We start from the raw sequence: 23,843 nt of genomic DNA, 5'->3' as shown, positions 1-23,843 counted from the left end.
CTGTCACTTGATAAGTAATCCAATGATGCCCGCTGACCATGCTACCACTCGCATACTTATACACACTTGTGTACATCCCTCTTTTAATCTAAGTATTCCCAATCAACAGCCTTCTTTTAGCACATAAATCCACGAGCTGTTCACTATTATGGCGTCAGTGAAGTAGCGCCAGGAACAGAGAAGAAAATAGCCTAATTCTCTCTCATCGAATTTCTAGGTGTTACGTGTAATGCACCAACGCCACAGCTCACTATTTATCACCAGGCCCAAAAGTCCATTCTGTAGTTTCCCCGGACGTTTCACATGATCTGGTTCATTTTATTGACAACGCCTTACCTCCTGTAAACCAAATCGCTCCCATTCGCTCTGTCCTGTGCAAGCCTCTCATCATCCTGCGAATCACATTTTGACGTAGATCCCTGCTTCTCTGAATTAGTCATTTCAGTATATAATTAAACATACATGATTAGGATTTATCTTTTATAATGATCTTCTTTTCTTTGATAAAGTTAGATCAGAGTGCTTATGTGCTTCGTCTAACTGAATTATACTTTTAGACTTTGTCTTCAAGTGTTCAGCACAGTTCATGATACTTGGTACGGATATAATGGTTCTGATGATATGAGTAACAAGAGTTTCATATTGATATATTACAGGCTTTTTCTGAGCCTGAAGTACGGGTGATAACGTTAAGACTGGAGCGGTAGAAGAAGGGCGCCGCCCATCAGGGCCAGAGGTGTTCTGCCCCAAGCGATGACTCGACCCTCCGCTGTTGGAGCTTTCAGGAGTTGGTCACTGTGAGTGCCACAGCTGCCACTAGGTGAGGTCCTGTTACAGACCAAGTTGTCTTGAAACGCGAGGGACGCCTTGCAGCAAACGAAGTGTGGGAGAAGCTGACGGTAAGAAAGTGCCGAGGGCCACACGTGTAGGTGGGTAAGATGGCCATGGGTCACCTGGCCATGATTGAAGCCACCTCCCTGGTTGTCTTGCTCTAGGCCCAGCACGGCCACTCCTCCGCCACGCACTTCACATCCCCGACACTGTCAAAACAACGGACGAGAGTCACACGTCTAACACTTACTGCATGAAGGTTGTGGACTCGTGAGTATGTTTAAGAATGCAAATTGCTGCGTCTTGATGTGTTAGTAGCTAGGAAATCTGATCACTTATCCTTTACGATCCACTGGAAGACTACCAACGCTATATTCATCATTTCTTCAGTAAATGACCCTTCCGTAAAGGATGCCTGTAGTTATGTCTATGTTTCTAAAAGCGTTATAGATATGTGATCCCACAAGTTGGTAGATCCTTTAGACAGTTATATTATCCTAAGTGGTTTATGAACAAAGCTTACTGGAAATCCAGGAAGACATTTTATGCATCTAGTAACAAAAATAATGTTTGATCTTGTCCTTTTTTTTTAACTTTCTAATGTAAGACAGGTACTGAAAACAGTGCTGTTAATGCTGCCTTCCAATACAATAGCTATCAGTAAGACTAATCAAAACTAGGCCAAACTAACAGAAAATTGGGAATGTTTACGCTGTCATATGTAACGCATGTAAAGATGAATACATTGGCCAGACAAGTAAACCAGTAAATGAGAGATGCATTGGCACTGTCATTCAGTACGCTGAGATATCCAAAGTAATGCAATCGCTAAGCACTTGCAAGAAAACAATAATCCTGTACACCTTAATATCCAGTCATATCATACCCCTCATTTGATTATGCTACTCGTAACGTCATTGAATCTGTCTTAATTGCTGATACTAAAAACTTATAAGAGCTTTTAAGCTCTATAGGTTCTGCTGCATATATGCCATCCAAGTGGCTAGTGACATTACTGTCTCCTTTTGTGGGTATCATTTCAGATTCATTAGTAAAAAAACAGCGAGGATTGGTTAGAAAGCTGAAATCCCAGAATATAAAGTATTCTTATAGAACAGTGAGTTTTTACGTGAAATTGCTGTTCACCAACGTCCCGGTAAATGATGTGTTAACCTTCCTTTCAAACATCTTGGGGAACAACTTGAGGGCATCCCCAGCAAATATTTACATGGAACATTTTGAAAATCATTTTCTGAACACTATAAAGGAACAAAACAGTTTGGCTCCGATGTGTGGACGAAGTACTTTGTTTTGGCCTAATAATCTATCAATAGAGGACTTCATGCACGAGATAAACTCATTAGCTCCTTCCACAAAGTTTACTCATGAAGTCGAAATTAATAAGTTACCCTTTTTAAATGTAGAGGTCACCTGGGATAAAGGTATCTTGAAAACTAAGGTTTACAGAAAACCTACAAATATACTGTCTTATATCCAGTATTATTCAAAATCATCATATTAGCGTAAAAAGATCGGTTTTCATATCTATGTACACGAGAGCATATAGAATTTTAGAACCTGAATTTTTAGATGAACTGAAAATGATTCAGTGCATTTGACAGAAGATAAGATACCCAATAAATATAATTAACCAGTGTCAGAACACAGCAAGGAAACGTTTCTATAGTGGCTAAAATGATAAGCCAGAATGCAAAGCTAACCAAAGAACCGTTGTTCTTCCTTTCTATGAGAATTTTCTCGAATGTGTTCACATTCTCAAAGACTTATCGTACAAGTAGTATTCAAATATGACAATACCATTAAGAAAGCCCTCGTCAAAAGAAACCCATCAAATATTACAGGTGTTGTTTATTAAGTCCCATGTAAAGACTGTAACTAATTTATATTGGACAATCGGGGAAGGATTTGGAGACTAGGATCTCACAACATAAGTATAGTGCTAGGATAGCCCAACAGATCAACGTCTTATTTCAACATAAAGCTACTTTTGATCACCTTATCGACTGGGAAGGAACTAAGACCATAGCTGAATCAAATTCTTTCAGTGAAAGGAATGTAACTGAATCGTTTTTGATCTCTGGTACATTTGATCGTAGTGTAAATATGTCCTTTGGCCATTTTAAATGTGACAGTGTTAACTGAAATAATTTTCAGAAGTATCCACCAGAATAACCCTGTCCACACACCACGTAAGGAGAGAAATGACAAACGTCAGTTCACATAATTAGTGCCCCTCCTACTGCTAACTCTGTGCTTCTAAAGACTTCAGCACTTGTACCTCCCCCACTCTGTCTGAGGATATAATAAACAAAAGTCAAGTGGCTAGTTCTCATCCTCCTCGAAGGCTCAGACTGGGGCGAGAAGAAAGGAGAGATAAGTAATATGCTTGAGCAAAGAAGCCTAGATATTCTGGCTCTGGGTGAAACGAAGCTCAAGGGTGAAGGGGAAGAATGGTCTGGAAAAGTATTGGGAGTAGAGTTATGGGCTGGTGAGAGGAAAGGAACTTAGGAAGGCGTAGCACCACTCTTGGAGCAGGAGTTGTGGGAGTGTGTGATAGAGTGTAAGAAAGTAAATTCAAGATAGATGTAGGTAAAACTGAAACCGGATGGAGAGAGATGGGTGATTATTGGTGCTCATGCACTTGGCCATGAGAAAAAAGATGACGAGAGGCAGGTGTTTACGGAGCAGCTGAGTGTGTCATTAGCTTCGGTGCAAGAGACCTGGTATTAGTTATGAGTGATTTAAATGCGAAGGTGAGTTATGTGGTAGTTGAGGTTATAATTGGTGTACATGGGGTATTTAGTGTTGTGAAAGGAAATAGCGAGGAGCTTGTGGATTTGTGTGCTGAAAAAAGACTGGTGACTGGGAATACCCGGTTTAAAAAGAGATATACATAAGTATACGTATATGAGTACGAGAGATGGTCAAATGGCATTATTGGATTACGTTTTAATTGATAGGCATGTAAAGGAGAGACTTCTGGATGTTAATGTGCTGAGAGGGGCAGCTGGGGTGATGTCTGGCCACTATCTTGCGGAGACGAAGGTGAAGATTTGTAGAGGTTTTCAAAAAACAGAAGAGAGACTGTTGGGGAGAAGAGAGTGGTGAGTGTAAGTGAGCTTGGAAAGGAGACCTCTTTAAGGAAGTAATAGGAGATATTGACAATAGTATGTCAAAAGGCGAGAGCAAATGACGTGAGGGGAGTGGGTGAGGAATGTGGCACGAGAAAGGTGGGAGATGGGAAGATTAGAGAGGGTAGTGAGTGGTGGAATGAAGAAGAAAAGTTGTTGCAGTGAAAAAGAAAATAGAAGCGTTTGGACGATACTTACAAGGAAGGAGTACAAATGACTGGGAGATGTATAAGAGGAAGCGGCAGGAGGTCAAGAGGAAGATGCATGGGTTGATAAAGAAGGCAAATAAAAGTTGGTGTGAGAGAGCATTATTAAACTTTAGGGAGAATATAAAGATGTTTTGGAAGGAGATAAATAATGTGCGCAAGACAAGAGAACAAATGGGAACATCGGTGAAGGAAGCAAGTGGATAAATGATTACAGGTAGCGATGAAGTGAGAAACAGTTGGAGTGAATGTGAACACATTCAAATTTATTGAATGTGTTTGATGACAAAGTGGCAGATGTAGGGTGTTTTAGTAGGGGTGATGTGCGAAAGGAGAAGGTGAGGGAGAATTATTTGGTTAAGAGAGAAGAGGAGATGAAAGCCATGCGGAAGATATAACTCAGGAAGGCGGAGGGTTTGGATGATATTGCAGTTGAATTGATTGAGAAAGATGGTGAATGTGATGTTGATTGGTTGGTAAGGATATTCAATGTATGTATGGATCGTGGTGAAGTACCTAAGTGCATTTATTGTGCCACTGTACAAAGGCAAAGGAGATATGGTGGGTGTTCAAACTACAGAGACATAAGTTTGTTGAGTATTCCTGGAAAATTGTATGGAAGGGTACTGATTGCGTCAAGCTATGTACAGAGCATCAGATTAGAGAGGAGCAGCATGGCTGCAGAAGTGGTAGAGGATGTGTGGATCAGGAGTCTGCTTTGATGAATAAGTATGAGAAATTTTTGAAAAACATGAATTCGTATGTGGTATTTCTGGATCGGGAGAAGGCATACGATAGGGTTGATAGAGATGCTTTGAGGAAGATCTTAAAGAGTATATGGTGTAGGAGGTAAGCTACTAGAAGCAGTGGAAAGTTTTTATCAAGAAGCACGTGTACGAGTAGGAAGAGAGGAGAGTGATTGGTTCACATTGAAGGTCTGTCTGCGGCAAGGGTGTGTGATGTCTCCATGGTTGTTTGATTTTTTAATGGATATGGTAGTTAGGTGGGTAAATTCAAGAGTTTTGGAGATATGGGCGAGTATACAGTCTAATTAGGATGAGAGGGCCTGGGAAGTGGGTCAGTTACTGTTCGCTGATGATACAGAAGTGGCTGATTCGAGTTAGAAACTGCAGAGGTTGGTGACTGAGTTTGGAAAAGTGTGTGAAAAAAGAAAATTGAGAACAATGTGAACGACAGAAAGGTTATTAGGCTCAGTAGGGTAGAAGGACAAGATAATGGAGAAAAAATGGAAAAAGTGAAGTGTTTTAGGTATCTATGAGTGAACTTGGCAGCGAATGGATCCATGGAAGCGGAATTGAGTCACAGGGTGGGGGAGGGTCAAATGTTCTGGAAGAGATGAAGAATTTCTGGAAGGGGTCAAAGGTTCTGGAAGCGATGAAGAATTTCTAGAAGGAGAGAACGTTATATTGGAGAACAAAAAAATGAGTATGTTTGAAAGAATAGTAGTTCAAACAATATCATATGGTTGAGAGGCATGGTCTATAGATAGCGTTGTACAGAGGGGGATGTGCTAGAATAAATAATGAAATGGTGATATGCATGTGTGGAAAAAAAATAAGTGGGAGACCAATTTTGATGTGGAAGGATGGAGTGAAAAAGATTTTGAGTGATCGAGTCCTGAACACAGAGTATGATGAGAGGCGTGGAAAGAACAGAGTGAACTGGAACGATATGGTATACCGGGGTCGATGTTCTGTCAATGGACTGACCTAGGGCATATAAAACGTCTGGGGTAAACTATGCCCTGGTTCAGTCCACTGACAGCACGTCGACCCAAGTATACAACATCGTTCCATTCACGCTATTCCTTGCACGCCTTTCACCCTCCTGTATCTTCAGGCCCAGATCGCTCAAAATCTTTTTTACCCCATCCTTCCAATTCCAATTTGGTCTCCCGCTTCTCCTTGATCCCTCCGCCTCTGAAACATATATCCTCTTCATCAGTCTTTCCTCACTCAATCTCTTCATGTGTCCAAACCACTTCGACACACCCACTTCTGCTCTCTCAAACATACTCTTTTTATCACCACACATCTCTCTTACCCTTACATTACTTACTCGATGAAACCACTTCACTCCATATATTGTCCCCTAAAACATTTCATTTCCAACTCATCCACCCTCGTCCCCACAACCCTATCTATAGCCCATGCCTCATAACCATGTAATATTGTTGGAGCCACTATACCTTTAAACATACCCATTTCTGCTCTCCGAGATAACGTTCTCGCCTTCCACACATTCTTCAACGCTCCCAGAACCTTCACCCCCTCCCTTACCTTAACATTCACTTCCGCTTCCATGGCTCAGTCAGCAGCTAAGTTCACTCTTAGGTATCTAAGAGACGTCACTAATTCCAGTTTTTCTCCATTCAAATTTACCTCACAATTAGCTTGCCCCTCACCCGTACTGAACGTAACAAGCTTGCTCTTACTCACAATTACTATCAACTTTCTCTTTCCACACACTTACATCCTCGATAAAAACTTTTCACTGATTCTAACAACTTGTCTCCCACACCATATATTCTTAATACCTTCCACAGAGCATCTCTATCAACTCTATCATATGCCTTCTCCAGATCCATAAGTGCTACATACAAATCAATTTGCTTTTCTAAGTATTTCTCAAATACATTCTTCAAAGCAAAAACCTGATCCACACATCCTCTACCACTTCTGAAACCACACACCCTCAGTCACCAACCTCAGCAGTTTCTCATCCGAATCAGCCACGAACGCCGTATCATCAGCGAACAACAACTGACTCACTTACCAAGCCCTCTCATCCAGAACAGTCAGCATACCTGCCCATCTCTCCAAAACACTTAGATTCCCATCCCTAACCACTACATCCAGAAAAAATCAAACAACCATGGAGACATGACGCATATATATATATATATATATATATATATATATATATATATATATATATATATATATATATATATATATGTGAAGCGTCTGGGGTAAACCATGGAAAGCTGTGTAGGTATGTATATTTGCGTGTGTGGACGTATGTATATACATGTGTATGGGGGTGGGTGGGGCCATTTCTTTCGTCTGTTTCCTTGCGCTACCTCGCAAACGCGGGAGACAACGACAAAAAAAATTATGTATATATATATATATATATATATATATATATATATATATATATATATATATATATATATATATATATATATATATATATATATATATATATATATATATATATATATATATATATATATATATATATATATATATATATATATATATATATATATACATAATTTTTTTTGTCGTTGTCTCCCGCGTTTGCGAGGTAGCGCAAGGAAACAGACGAAAGAAATGGCCCCACCCACACCCATACACATGTATATACATACGTCCACACACGCAAATATACATACCTACACAGCTTTCCATGGTTTACCCCAGACGCTTCACATGCCCTGATTCAATCCACTGACAGCACGTCAACCCCGGTATACCATTAAAACTTACCTCACAATTGGCTCGACCCTCAACCCTACTGTACCTAATTACCTTGCTCTTATTCACAATTACTCTTAACTTTCTTCTTTCACACACTTTACCAAACTCAGTCACCAGATTCTGCAGTTTCTCACATGAATCAGCCACCAGCGCTGTATCATCAGCGAACAACAACTGACTCACTTCCCAAGCTCTCTCATCCACAACAGACTTCATACTTGCCCCTCTTTCCAAAACTCTTGCATTCACCTCCCTAACAACCCCATCCATAAACAAATTAAACAACCATGGAGACATCACACACCCCTGCCGCAAACCTACATTCACTGAGAACCAATCACTTTCCTCTCTTCCTACACGTACATATGCCTTACATCCTCGATAAGAACTTTTCACTGATTCTAACAACTTGCCTCCCACACCATATATTCTTAATACCTTCCACAGAGTATCTCTATCAATTCTGTCATATGCCTTCTCCAGATCCATAAATGCTACATACAAATCCATTTGCTTTTCTAAGTATTTCTCACATACATTCTTCAAAGCAAACACCTGATCCACACATCCTCTACCACTTCTGAAACCACACACCCTCAGTCACCAACCTCAGCAGTTTCTCATCCGAATCAGCCACGAACGCCGTATCATCAGCGAACAACAACTGACTCACTTACCAAGCCCTCTCATCCAGAGCAGTCAGCATACCTGCCCATCTCTCCAAAACACTAAGATTGACATCCCTAACCACTACATCCAGAAACAAATCAAACAACCATGGAGACATGACGCATATATATATATATATATATATATATATATATATATATATATATATATATATATATATATATATATATATATATATATATATATAGATATATATATATATATATATATATATATATATATATATATATATATATATATATATATATATATATATATATATATATATATATATATATATATATATATATATATATATATATATATATATATATATATATATATATATATATATATATATATATATATATATATATATATATATATATATATATATATATTTTTGTCGTTGTCTCCCGCGTTTGCGAGGTAGCGCAAGTAAACAGACGAAAGAAATGGCCCCACCTACCCCCATACACATGTATAAACATACGTCCACACACGCAAATATACATATCTACACAGCTTTCCATGGTTTACCCCAGACGCTTCACATTCCCTGATTCAATCCACTGACAGCACGTCAACCCCGGTATACCACATCGATCCAATTCACTCTATTCCTTGCCCTCCTTTCACCCTCCTGCATGTTCAGGCCCCGATCACACAAAATCTTTTTCACTCCATCTTTCCACCTACAATTTGGTCTCCCACTTCTCCTCGTTCCCTCCACCTCCGACACATATATCCTCTTGGTCAATCTTTCCTCACTCATTCTCTCCATGTGCCCAAACCATTTCAAAACAACCTCTTCTGCTCTCTCAACCACGCTCATTTTATTTCCACACATCCCTCTTACCCTTACGTTACTTACTCGATCAAACCACCTCACACCACACATTGTCCTCAAAAATCTCATTTCCAGCACATCCATCCTCCTACGCACACCTCTATCCATAGCCCATGCCTCGCAACCATACAACATTGTTGGATTCACTATTCTTTCAAACATACCCATTTTTGCTTTCCAAGATAATGTTCTCGACTTCCACACATTCTTCAAGGCTCCCAGAATTTTCGCCCCCTCCCCCACCCTATGATCCACTTCCGCTTCCATGGTTCCATCCGCTGCCAGATCCACTCCCAGATATCTAAAACACTTCACTTCCTCCAGTTTTTCTCCATTCAAACTTACCTCCCAATTGACTTGACCCTCTACAATACTGTACCTAATAACCTTGCTCTTATTCAAATTTACTCTTAACTTTCTTCTTTCACACACTTTACCAAACTCAGTCACCAGCTTCTGCAGTTTCTCACATGAATCAGCCACCAGCGCTGTATCATCAGCGAACAACAACTGACTCACTTCCCAAGCTCTCTCATCCCCAACAGACTTCATACTTGCTCCTCTTTTCAAAACTCTTGCATTCACCTCCCTAACAACCCCATCCATAAACAAATTAAACAACCATGGAGACATCACACACCCCTGCCGCAAACCTACATTCACTGAGGACCAATCACTTTCCTCTCTTCCTACACGTACACATGCCTTACATCCTCGATAAAAACTTTTCACTGCTTCTAACAACTTGCCTCCCACACCATATATTCTTAATACCTTCCACATAGCATCTCTATCAACTCTATCATATGCCTTCTCCAGATCCATAAATGCTACATACAAATCCATTTGCTTTTCTAAGTATTTCTCACATACATTCTTCAAAGCAAACACCTGATCCACACATCCTCTACCACTTCTGAAACCACACTGCTCTTCCCCAATCTGATGCTCTGTACATGCCTTCACCCTCTCAATCAACACCCTCCCATATAATTTACCAGGAATACTCAACAAACTTATACCTCTGTAATTTGAGCACTCACTCTTATCCCCTTTGCCTTTGTACAATGGCACTATGCACGCATTCCGCCAATCCTAAGGCACCTCACCGTGAGTCATACATACATCAAATAACCTTACCAACCAGTCAACAATACAGTCACAACCTTTTTTAATAAATTCCACTGCAATACCATCCAAACCTGCTGCCTTGCCGGCTTTCATCTTCCGCAAAGATTTTTACTACCTCTTCTCTGTTTACCAAATCATTTTCCCTAACCCTCTCACTGTGCACACCACCTCGACCAAAACACCCTATATCTGCCACTCTATCATCAAACACATTCAACAAACCTTCAAAATACTCACTCCATCTCCTTCTCACATCACCACTACTTGTTATCACCTCCCCATTTGCGCCCTTCACTGAAGTTCCCATTTGCTCCCTTGTCTTACGCACTTTATTTACCTCCTTCCAGAACATCTTTTTATTCTCCCTAAAATTTAATGATACTCTCTCACCCCAACTCTCATTTGCCCTTTTTTTCACCTCTTCCACCTTTCTCTTGACCTCCTGTCTCTTTCTTTTATACGTCTCCCACTCAATTGCATTTTTTCCCTACAAAAGTCTTCCAAATGCCTCTCTCTTCTCTCTCACTAATACTCTTACTTCTTCATCCCACCACTCACTACCCTTTCTAATCAACCCACCTCCCACTCTTCTCATGCCACAAGCATCTTTTGCGCAATCCATCACTGATTCCCTAAATACATCCCATTCCTCCCCCACTCCCCTTACTTCAATTGTTCTCACCTTTTTCCATTCTGTACTCAGTCTCTCCTGGTACTTCCTCACACAAGTCTCCTTCCCTAGCTCACTTACTCTCACCACCCTCTTCACCCCAACATTCACTCTTCTTTTCTGAAAACCCCTAATATATATATATATATATATATATATATATATGCATATATATATATATATATATATATATATATATATATATATATATATATATATATATATATATATATATATATATATATATATATATATATATATGCATATATATATATATATATATATATATATATATATATATATATATATATATATATATATATATATATATATATATATATATATATATATATATATATATATATATATATATATATGCATATATATATATATATATATATATATATATATATATATATATATATAAATATATATATATATATATATATACATATATATATATATATATTTTTTTTTTATACTTTGTCGCTGTCTCCCGCGTTTGCGAGGTAGCGCAAGGAAGCAGACGAAAGAAATGGCCCAACCCCAACCATACACATGTATATACATACGTCCACACACGCAAATATACATACCTACACAGCTTTCCATGGTTTACCGCAGACGCTTCACATGCCTTGATTCAATCCACTGACAGCACGTCAGCCCCGGTATACCACATCGCTCCAATTCACTCTGTTCCTTGCCCTCCTTTCACCCTCCTGCATGTTCAGGCCCTGATCACACAAAATCTTTTTCACTCCATCTTTCCACCTCCAATTTGGTCTCCCTCTTCTCCTTGTTCCCTCCACCTCCGACACATATATCCTCTTGGTCAATCTTTCCTCACTCATTCTTTCCATGTGCCCAAACCACTTCAAAACACCCTCTTCTGCTCTCTCAACCACGCTCTTTTTATTTCCACACATCTCTCTTACCCTTAAGTTACTCACTCGATCAAATCACCTCACACCACACATTGTCCTCAAACATCTCATTTCCAGCACATCCATCCTCCTGCGCACAACTCTATCCATAGCCCACGCCTCGCAACCATACAACATTGTTGGAACCACTATTCCTTCAAACATACCCATTTTTGCTTTCCGAGATAATGTTCTCGACTTCCACACATTCTTCAAGGCCCCCAGAATTTTCGCCCCCTCCCCCACCCTATGATCCACTTCCGCTTCCATCTTCCATCCGCTGCCAGATCCACTCCCAGATATCTAAAACACTTCCCTTCCTCCAGTTTTTCTCCATTCAAACTCACCTCCCAACTGACTTGACCCTCAACCCTACTGTACCTAATAACCTTGCTCTTATTCACATTTACTCTTAACTTTCTTCTTCCACACACTTTACCAAACTCAGTCACCAGCTTCTGCAGTTTCACACATGAATCAGCCACCAGCGCTGTGTCGTCAGCAAACAACAACTGACTCACTTCCCAAGCTCTCTCATCCCCAACAGACTTCATACTTGCCCCTCTTTCCAAAACTCTTGCATTTACCTCCCTAACAACCCCATCCATAAACAAATTAAACAACCATGGAGACATCACACACCCCTGCCGCAAACCTACATTCACTGAGAACCAATCATTTTCCTCTCTTCCTACACGTACACATGCCTTACATCCTCGATAAAAACTTTTCACTGCTTCTAACAACTTTCCTCCCACACCATATATTCTTAATACCTTCCACAGAGCATCTCTATCAACTCTATCATATGCCTTCTCCAGATCCATAAATGCTACATACAAATCCATTTGCTTTTCTAAGTATTTCTCACATACATTCTTCAAAGCAAACACCTGATCCACACATCCTCTACCACTTCTGAAACCACACTGCTCTTCCCCAATCTGATGCTCTGTACATGCCTTCACCCTCTCAATCAATACCCTCCCATATAATTTACCAGGAATACTCAACAAACTTATACCTCTGTAATTTGAGCACTCACTCTTACCCCCTTTACCTTTGTACAATGGCACTATGGACGCATTCCGCCAATCCTCAGGCACCTCACCATGAGTCATACATACATTAAATAACCTTACCAACCAGTCAACAATACAGTCACCCCCTTTTTTGATAAATTCCACTGCAATACCATCCAAACCTGCTGCCTTGCCGGCTTTCATCTTCCGCAAAGCTTTCACTACCTCTTCTCTGTTTACCAAATCATTTTCCCTAACCCTCTCACTTTGCACACCACCTCGACCAAAATACCCTATATCTGCCACTTTATCATCAAACACATTCAACAAACCTTCGAAATACTCACTCCATCTCCTTCTCACATCACCATTACTTGTTATCACCTCCCCATTTGCGCCCTTCACTGAAGTTCCCATTTGCTCCCTTGTCTTACGCACTTTATTTACCTCCTTCCAGAACATCTTTTTATTCTCCCTAGAATTTAATGATACTCTCTCACCCCAACTCTCATTTGCCCTTTTTTTCACCTCTTGCACCTTTCTCTTGACCTCCTGTCTCTTTCTTTTATACATCTCCCACTCAATTGCATTTTTTACCTGTAAAAATCGTCCAAATGCCTCTCTCTTCTCTTTCACTAATACTCTTACTTCTTCATCCCACTACTCACTACCCTTTCTAATCAACCCACCTCCCACTCTTCTCATGCCACAAGCATCTTTTGCGCAATCCATCACTGATTCCGTAAATACATCCCATTCCTCCCCCACACCCCTTACTTCCATTGTTCTCACCTTTTTCCATTCTGTACTCAGTCTCTCCTGGTACTTCCTCACACAGGTCTCCTTCTCAAGCTCACTTACTCTCACCACCCTCTTCACCCCAACATTCACTCTTCTTTTCTGAAAACCCATACAAATCTTCACCTTAGCCTCCACAAGATAATGATCAGACATCCCTCCAGTTGCACCTCTCAGCACATTAACATCCAAAAGTCTCTCTTTCGCACGCCTGTCAATTAACACGTAATCCAATAACGCTCTCTGGCCATCTCTCCTACTTACATAAGTATACTTATGTATATCTCGCTTTTTAAACCAGGTATTCCCAATCATCAGTCCTTTTTCAGCACATAAATCTATAAGCTCTTCATCATTTCCATTTACGACACTGAACACCCCATGTATACCAATTATTCCCTCAACTGCCACATTACTCACCTTTGCATTCAAATCACCCATCACTATAACCCGGTCTCGTGCATCAAAACCACTAACACACTCATTCAGCTGCTCCCAAAACACTTGCCTCTCTTGATCTTTCTTCTCATGCCCAGGTGCATAAGCACCAATAATCACCCACCTCTCTCCATCAACTTTCAGTTTTACCCATATTAATCGAGAATTTACTTTCTTACACTCTATCACATACTCCCACAACTCCTGTTTCAAGAGTATTGCTACTCCTTCCCTTGCTCTTGTCCTCTCACTAACCCCTGACTTTACTCCCCAGACATTCCCAAACCACTCTTCCCCTTTACCCTTGAGCTTCGTTTCACTCAGAGCCAAAACATCCAGGTTCCTTTCCTCAAACATACTACCTATCTCTCCTTTTTTCACATCTTGGTTACATCCACATACATTTAGGCACCCCACTCTGAGCCTTTGAGGAGGATGAGCACTCCCCGCGTGACTGCTTCTTCTGTTTCCCATTTTTAGAAAGTTAATACAAGAAGGGGAGGATTTCTGGCCCCCCGCTCCCGTCCCCTCTAGTCGCTTTCTACGACACGCGAGGAATACGTGGGAAGTATTCTTTCACCCCTATCCCCAGGGATAATATACATATATATATACATATACACATACACACACATACACATACATACGCACATATACACACACACACACATACATATATATACATATGAAAAATGTAAGAAACAATTTAGAAAACTGAAACTTCTACCTTGAAATGAATGAAAAAAATGAATGTCACATAATGATTCAACCTCTGGCTATGGAAAAAAGGAAATGTATAATTTATTTACACAAACGTCAATATCAGTTCTCATCAGTTTAACCCCTGTATCAATAGGCTTCAATGTCTAAGCTACATTTTTCTCCAATTTCAATATATATATATATATATATATATATAGAGAGAGAGAGAGAGAGAGAGAGAGAGAGAGAGAGAGAGAGAGAGAGAGAGAGAGAGAGAGAGAGAGAGAGAGAGAGAGAGAGAGAGAGAGAGAGAGAGAGAGAGAGCGTTATTGGATTACGTGTTAATTGACAGGCGTGCGAAAGAGAGACTTTTGGATGTTAATGTGCTGAGAGGTGCAACTGGAGGGATGTCTGATCATTACCTTGTGGAGGCTAAGGTGAAGATTTGTATGGGTTTTCAGAAAAGAAGAATGAATGTTGGGGTGAAGAGGGTGGTGAGAGTAAGTGAGCTTGAGAAGGAGACCTGTGTGAGGAAGTACCAGGAGAGACTGAGTACAGAATGGAAAAAGGTGAGAACAATGGAAGTAAGGGGAGTGGGGGAGGAATGGGATGTATTTAGGGAATCAGTGATGGATTGCGCAAAAGATGCTTGTGGCATGAGAAGAGTGGGAGGTGGGTTGATTAGAAAGGGTAGTGAGTGGTGGGATGAAGAAGTAAGAGTATTAGTGAAAGAGAAGAGAGAGGCATTTGGACGATTTTTGCAGGGAAAAAATGCAATTGAGTGGGAGATGTATAAAAGAAAGAGACAGGAGGTCAAGAGAAAGGTGCAAGAGGTGAAAAAAAGGGCAAATGAGAGTTGGGGTGAGAGAGTATCATTAAATTTTAGGGAGAATAAAAAGATGTTCTGGAAGGAGGTAAATAAAGTGCGTAAGACAAGGGAGCAAATGGGAACTTCAGTGAAGGGCGCAAATGGGGAGGTGATAACAAGTGGTGATGTGAGAAGGAGATGGAGTGAGTATTTTGAAGGTTTGTTGAATGTGTTTGATGATAGAGTGGCGGATATAGGGTGTTTTGGTCGAGGTGGTGTGCAAAGTGAGAGGGTTAGGGAAAATGATTTGGTAAACAGAGAAGAGGTAGTGAAAGCTTTGCGGAAGATGAGAGCCGGCAAGGCAGCAGGTTTCGATGGTATTGCAGTGGAATTTATTAAAAAAGGGGGTGACTGTATTGTTGACTGGTTGGTAAGGTTATTTAATGTATGTATGACTCATGGTGAGGTGCCTGAGGATTGGCGGAATGCGTACATAGTGCCATTGTACAAAGGCAAAGGGGATAAGAGTGAGTGCTCAAATTACAGAGGTATAAGTTTGTTGAGTATTCCTGGTAAATTATATGGGAGGGTATTGATTGAAAGGGTGAAGGCATGTACAGAGCATCAGATTGGGGAAGAGCAGTGTGGTTTCAGAAGTGGTAGAGGATGTGTGGATCAGGTGTTTGCTTTGAAGAATGTATGTGAGAAATACTTAGAAAAGCAAATGGATTTGTATGTAGCATTTATGGATCTGGAGAAGGCATATGATAGAGTTGATAGAGATGCTTTGTGGAAGTTATTAAGAATATATGGTGTGGGAGGAAAGTTGTTAGAAGCAGTGAAAAGTTTTTATCGAGGATGTAAGGCATGTGTACGTGTAGGAAGAGAGAAAAGTGATTGGTTCTCAGTGAATGTAGGTTTCCGGCAGGGGTGTGTGATGTCTCCATGGTTGTTTAATTTGTTTATGGATGGGGTTGTTAGGGAGGTAAATGCAAGAGTTTTGGAAAGAGGGGCAAGTATGAAGTCTGTTGGGGATGAGAGAGCTTGGGAAGTGAGTCAGTTGTTGTTCGCTGATGATACAGCGCTGGTGGCTGATTCATGTGAAAAACTGCAGAAGCTGGTGACTGAGTTTGGAAAAGTATGTGGAAGAAGAAAGTTAAGAGTAAATGTGAATAAGAGGAAGGTTATTAGGTACAGTAGGGTTGAGGGTCAAGTCAATTGGGAGTTGAGTTTGAATGGAGAAAAACTGGAGGAAGTGAAGTGTTTTAGATATCTGGGAGTGGATCTGGCAGCGGATGGAACCATGGAAGCGGAAGTGGATCATAGGGTGGGGGAGGGGGCGAAAATCCTGGGGGCCTTGAAAAATGTGTGGAAGTCGAGAACATTATCTCGGAAAGCAAAAATGGGTATGTTTGAAGGAATAGTAGTTCCAACAATGTTGTATGGTTGCGAGGCGTGGGCTATGGATAGAGTTGTGCGCAGGAGGATGGATGTGCTGGAAATGAGATGTTTGAGGACAATGTGTGGTGTGAGGTGGTTTGATCGAGTGAGTAACGTAAGGGTAAGAGAGAAGTGTGGAAATAAAAAGAGCGTGGTTGAGAGAGCAGAAGAGGGTGTTTTGAAGTGGTTTGGGCACATGGAGAGGATGAGTGAGGAAAGATTGACCAAGAGGATATATGTGTCGGAGGTGGAGGGAACAAGGAGAAGAGGGAGACCAAATTGGAGGTGGAAAGATGGAGTGAAAAAGATTTTGTGTGATCGGGGCCTGAACATGCAGGAGGGTGAAAGGAGGGCAAGGAATAGAGTGAATTGGAGCGATGTGGTATACCGGGGTTGACGTGCTGTCAGTGGATTGAAGCAAGGCATGTGAAGCGTCTGGGGTAAACCATGGAAAGCTGTGTAGGCATGTATATTTGCGTGTGTGGACGTATGTATATACATGTGTATGGGGGGGGGGGGGTTGGGCCATTTCTTTCGTCTGTTTCCTTGCGCTACCTCGCAAACGCGGGAGACAGCGACAAAGTATAATAAAAAAAAATAATAATATATATATATATATATATATATATATATATATATATATATATATATATATATATATATATATATATATATCTTTCTTTTTCTTTTTTTTAAACTATTAGCCATTTCCCGCGTTAGCGAGGTAGCGTTAAGAGCATAGGACTGGGCCTTTGTCGAATATCCTCACCTGGCCCCACTCTGTTCCTTCTTTTTGAAAGAAAAAAAAATATATATATATAAATAGAAATATAATTTATATATTTATTTATTTTTTATTTCATTACACTTTGTCGCTGTCTCCCGCGTTGGCGAGGTAGCGCAAGGAAACAGACGAAAGAATGGCCCAACCCACCCCCATACACATGTATATACATACGTCCACACACGCAAATATACATACCTACACAGCTTTCCATGGTTTACCCCAGACGCTTCACATGCCTTGATTCAATCCACTGACAGCACGTCAACCCCGGTATACCACATCGCTCCAATTCACTCTATTCCTTGCCCTCCTTTCACCCTCCTGCATGTTCAGGCCCCGATCACACAAAATCTTTTTCACTCCATCTTTCCACCTCCAATTTGGTCTCCCTCTTCTCCTCGTTCCGTCCACCTCCGACACATATACCCTCTTGGTCAGTCTTTCTTCACTCATTCTCTCCATGTGCCCAAACCACTTCAAAACACCCTCTTCTGCTCTCTCAACCACGCTCTTTTTATTCCCACACATCTCTCTTACCCTTACGTTACTCACTCGATCAAAATACCTCACACCACACATTTTCCTCAAACATCTCATTTCCAGCACATCCATCCTCCTGCGCACAACTCTATCCATAGCCCACGCCTCGCAACCATACAACATTGTTGGAACCACTATTCCTTCAAACATACCCATTTATGCTTTCCGAGATAATGTTCTAGACTTCCACACACTCTTCAAGGCCCACAGAATTTTCGCCCCCTCCCCCACCCTATGATCCACTTCCGCTTCCATGGTTCCATCCGCTGCCAGATCCACTCCCAGATATCTAAAACACTTCACTTCCTCCAGTTTTTCTCCATTCAAACTCACCTCCCAATTGACTTGACCCTCAACCCTACTGTACCTAATAACCTTGCTCTTATTCACATTTACTCTTAACTTTCTTCCACACACTTTACCAAACTCAGTCACCAGCTTCTGCAGTTCCTCACATGAATCAGCCACCAGCGCTGTATCATCAGCGAACAACAACTGACTCACTTCCCAAGCTCTCTCATCCCCAACAGACTTCATACTTGCCCCTATCTCCAAAACTCTTGGATATACCTCCCTAACAACCCCATCCATAAACAAATTAAACAACCATGGAGACATCACACACCCCTGCCGCAAACCTACATTCACTGAGAACCAATCACTTTCCTCTCTTCCTACACGTACACATGCCTTACATCCTCGATAAAAACTTTTCACTGCTTCTAACAACTTTCCTCCCACACCATATATTCTTAATACCTTCCACAGAGCATCTCTATCAACTCTATCATATGCCTTCTACAGATCCATAAACGCTACATACAAATCCATTTGCTTTTCTAAGTATTTCTCACATACATTCTTCAAAGCAAACACCTAATCCACACATCCTCTACCACTTCTGAAACCACACTGCTCTTCCCCAATCTGATGCTCTGTACATGCCTTCACCCTCTCAATCAATACCCTCCCATATAATTTACCAGGAATACTCAACAAACTTATACCTCTGTAATTTGAGCACTCACTCTTATCCCCTTTGCCTTTGTACAATGGCACTATGCACGCATTCCGTCAATCCTCAGGAACCTCACCATGAGTCATACATACATTAAATAACCTTACCAACCAGTCAACAATACAGTCACCCCCTTGTTTAATAAATTCCACTGCAATACCATCCATACCTGTTGCCTTGCCGGCTTTCATCTTCCGCAAAGCTTTCACTACCTCTTCTCTGTTTACCAAATCATTTTCCCTAACCCTCTCACTTTGCACACCACCTCAACCAAAACACCCTATATCTGCCACTCTATCATCAAACACATTCAACAAACCTTCAAAATACTCACTCCATCTCCTTCTCACATCACCACTACTTGTTTTCACCTCCCCATTTGCGCCCTTCACTGAAATTCCCATTTGCTCCCTTGTCTTACGCACTTTATTTACCTCTTTCCAGAACATCTTTTTATTCTCCCTAAAATTTAATGATACTCTCTCACCCCAACTCTCATTTGCCCTTTTTTTCACCTCTTGCACCTTTCTCTTGACCTCCTGTCTCTTTCTTTTATACATCTCCCACTCAATTGCATTTTTTCCCTGCAAAAATCGTCCAAATGCCTCTCTCTTCTCTTTCACTAATACTCTTACTTCTTCATCCCACCACTCACTACCCTTTCTAATCAACCCACCTCCCACTCTACTCATGCCACAAGCATCTTTTGCGCAATCCATCACTGATTCCCTAAGTACATCCCATTCCTCCCCCACTCCCCTTACTTCCATTGTTCTCACCTTTTTCCATTCTGTACTCAGTCTCTCCTGGTACTTCCTCACACAGGTCTCCTTCCCAAGCTCACTTACTCTCACTACCCTCTTCACCCCAACATTCACTCTTCTTTTCTGAAAACCCATACAATCTTCACCTTAGCCTCCACAAGATAATGATCAGACATCCCTCCAGTTGCACCTCTCAGTACATTAACATCCAAAAGTCTCTCTTTCGCACGCCTGTCAATTAACACGTAATCCAATAACGCTCTCTGGCCATCTCTCCTACTTACATAAGTATACTTATGTATATCTCGCTTTTTAAACCAGGTATTCCCAATCATCAGTACTTTTTCAGCACATAAATCTACAAGCTCTTCACCATTTCCATTTACAACACTGAACACCCCATATATACCAATTATTCCCTCAACTGCCACATTACTCACCTTTGCATTCAAATCACCCATCACTATAACCCGGTCTCGTGCATCAAAACCACTAACACAGTCATTCAGCTGCTCCCAAAACACTTGCCTCTCTTGATCATTCTTCTCATGCCCAGGTGCATAAGCACCAATAATCACCCACCTCTCTCCATATATATATATATACATATATATATATATATATATATATATATATATATATATATATATATATATATATATATATATATATATATATATATATATATATATATATATATATATATATATATATATATATATATATATATATTCAATCCACTAACAGCACGTCAGCCCCGGTATACCACATTGATCCAATTTACTCTATTCCTTGCCCTCCTTTCACCCTCCTGCATGTTCAGGCCCTGATCACACAAAATCTTTTTCACTCCATCTTTCCACCTACAATTTGGTCTCCCACTTCTCCTCGTTCCCTCCACCTCTGACACATATATCCTCTTGGTCAATCTTTCTTCACTCATTCTCTCCATGTGCCCAAACCATTTCAAAACACCCTCTTCTGCTCTCTCAACCACTCTCTTTTTATTTCCACACATCTCTCTTACACTTACGTTACTTACTCGATCAAACCACCTCAAACCACACACTGTCCTCAAACATCTCATTTCCAGCACATCCATCCCCCTGCGCACAACTCTATCCATAGCTCACGCCTCGCAACCAAACAACATTGTTGGAACCACTATTCCTTCAAACATACCAATTTTTGCTTTCCGAGATAATGTTCTCGACTTCCACACATTCTTCAAGGCTCCCAGTAATTTTGCCCCCTCTCCCACCCTATGATCCACTTCCGCTTCCATGGTTCCATCCGCTGCCAGATCCACTCCCAGATATCTAAAACACTTTACTTCCTCCAGTTTTTCTCCATTCAAACTTACCTCCCAATTGGCTCGACACTCAACCCTACTGTACCTAATTACCTTGCTCTTATTCACATTTACTCTTAACTCTCTTCTTTCACACACTTTACCAAACTCAGTCACCAGCTTCTGCAGTTTCCCACATGAATCAGCCACCAGCGCTGTATCATCAGCGAACAACAACTGACTCACTTCCCAAGCTCTCTCATCCAAAACAGACTTCATACTTGCCCCTCTTTCCAAAACTCTTGCTTTCACCTCCCTAACTACCCCATCCATAAACAAATTAAACAACCATGGAGACATCACACACCCCTGCCGCAAACCTACATTCACTGAGAACCAATCACTTTCCTCTCTTCCTACACGTACACATGCCTTACATCCTCGATAAAAACTTTTCACTGCTTCTAACAACTTGCCTCCCACACCATATAGTCTTAATACCTTCCACAGAGCATCTCTATCAACTCTATCATATGCCTTCTCCAGATCCATAAATGCTAAATACAAATCCATTTGCTTTTCTAAGTATTTCTCACATACATTCTTCAAAGCAAACACCTGATCCACACATCCTCTACCACTTCTGAAACCACACTGCTCTTCCCCAATCTGATGCTCTGTTCATGCCTTCACCCTCTCAATCAATACCCTCCCATACAATTTACCAGGAATACTCAACAAACTTATACCTCTCTAATTTGAGCACTCACTCTCATCCCCTTTGCCTTTGTACAATGACACTATGCACGCATTCCGCCAATCCTCAGGTACCTCACCATGAGTCATACATACATTAAATAACCTTACCAATCAGTCAATAATACAGTCACCCACTTTTTTGATAAATTGCACTGCAATACCATCCAAACCTGCTGCCTTGCCGGCTTTTATCTTCCGTAAAGGTTTTACTACCTCGTCTCTATTTACCAAATCATTTTCCCTAACCCTCTCACTTTGCACACCACCTCGACCAAAACACCCTACATCTGCCACTCTGTCATCAAACACATTCAACAAACCTTCAAAATACTCACTCCATATCCTTCTCACATCACCACATTCAAGGCTCCCAGGATTTTCGCCCCCTCCCCCACCCTATGATCCACTTCCGCTTCCATGGTTACATCCGCTGCCAGATCCACTCCCAGATATCTAAAACACTTTACTTCTTCCAGTTCTCCTCCATTCAAACTTACCTCCCAATTGACTTGACCTTCAACCCTACTGTACACCTATATATATATATATAAGTTGGTAAGATTATTTAATGTATGTATGACTCATGGTGAGGTGCCTGAGGATTGGCGGAATGCGTGCATAGTGCCATTGTACAGAGGCAAAGGGGATAAGAGTGAGTGCTCAAATTACAGAGGTATAAGTTTGTTGAGTATTCCTGGTAAATTATATGGGAGGGTATTGATTGAGAGGGTGAAGGCATGTACAGAGCATCAGATTGGGGAAGAGCAGTGCGGTTTCAGAAGTGGTAGAGGATGTGTGGATCAGGTGTTTGCTTTGAAGAATGTATGTGAGAAATACTTAGAAAAGCAAATGGATTTGTATGTAGCATTTATGGATCTGGAGAAGGCATATGATAGAGTTGATAGAGATGCTCTGTGGAAGGTATTAAGAATATATGGTGTGGGAGGCAAGTTGTTAGAAGCAGTGAAAAGTTTTTATCGAGGATGTAAGGCATGTGTACGTGTAGGAAGAGAGGAAAGTGATTGGTTCTCAGTGAATGTAGGTTTGCGGCAGGGGTGTGTGATGTCTCCATGGTTGTTTAATTTGTTTATGGATGGGGTTGTTAGGGAGGTAAATGCAAGAGTCCTGGAAAGAGGGGCAAGTATGAAGTCTGTTGGGGATGAGAGAGCTTGGGAAGTGAGTCAGTTGTTGTTCGCTGATGATACAGCGCTGGTGGCTGATTCATGTGTGAAACTGCAGAAGCTGGTGACTGAGTTTGGTAAAGTGTGTGGAAGAAGAAAGTTAAGAGTAAATGTGAATAAGAGCAAGGTTATTAGGTACAGTAGGGTTGAGGGTCAAGTCAATTGGGAGGTGAGTTTGAATGGAGAAAAACTGGAGGAAGTGAAGTGTTTTAGATATCTGGGAGTGGATCTGTCAGCGGATGGAACCATGGAAGCGGAAGTGGATCATAGGGTGGGGGAGGGGGCGAAAATTTTGGGAGCCTTGAAAAATGTGTGGAAGTCGAGAACATTATCTCGGAAAGCAAAAATGGGTAT

The 23,843-nt window shown here is 40.9% G+C and overlaps 1 protein-coding gene across 2 annotated transcripts in view; it reads right to left on the bottom strand.

Moving 5' to 3' along the window:
- Nucleotides 1-465: 465 nt before the first annotated feature.
- Nucleotides 466-23,843, bottom strand: part of LOC139747975 (uncharacterized) — a 135,310-nt gene continuing 111,932 nt past the window's right edge. For both annotated transcript variants that reach the window (XM_071660487.1, XM_071660486.1), the window contains one exon: nt 466-1,040. In XM_071660487.1, the coding sequence (XP_071516588.1) occupies nt 992-1,040 (49 nt within the window). In that variant the 3' untranslated portion in view covers nt 466-991. The remainder of the gene's footprint in view (nt 1,041-23,843) is intronic.

The sequence above is a fragment of the Panulirus ornatus genome, chromosome 71 (assembly GCF_036320965.1).
Source record: "Panulirus ornatus isolate Po-2019 chromosome 71, ASM3632096v1, whole genome shotgun sequence".
NCBI classification, from domain to species: domain Eukaryota; kingdom Metazoa; phylum Arthropoda; class Malacostraca; order Decapoda; family Palinuridae; genus Panulirus; species Panulirus ornatus.
This window is presented reverse-complemented; position numbering and strand designations above follow the sequence as displayed.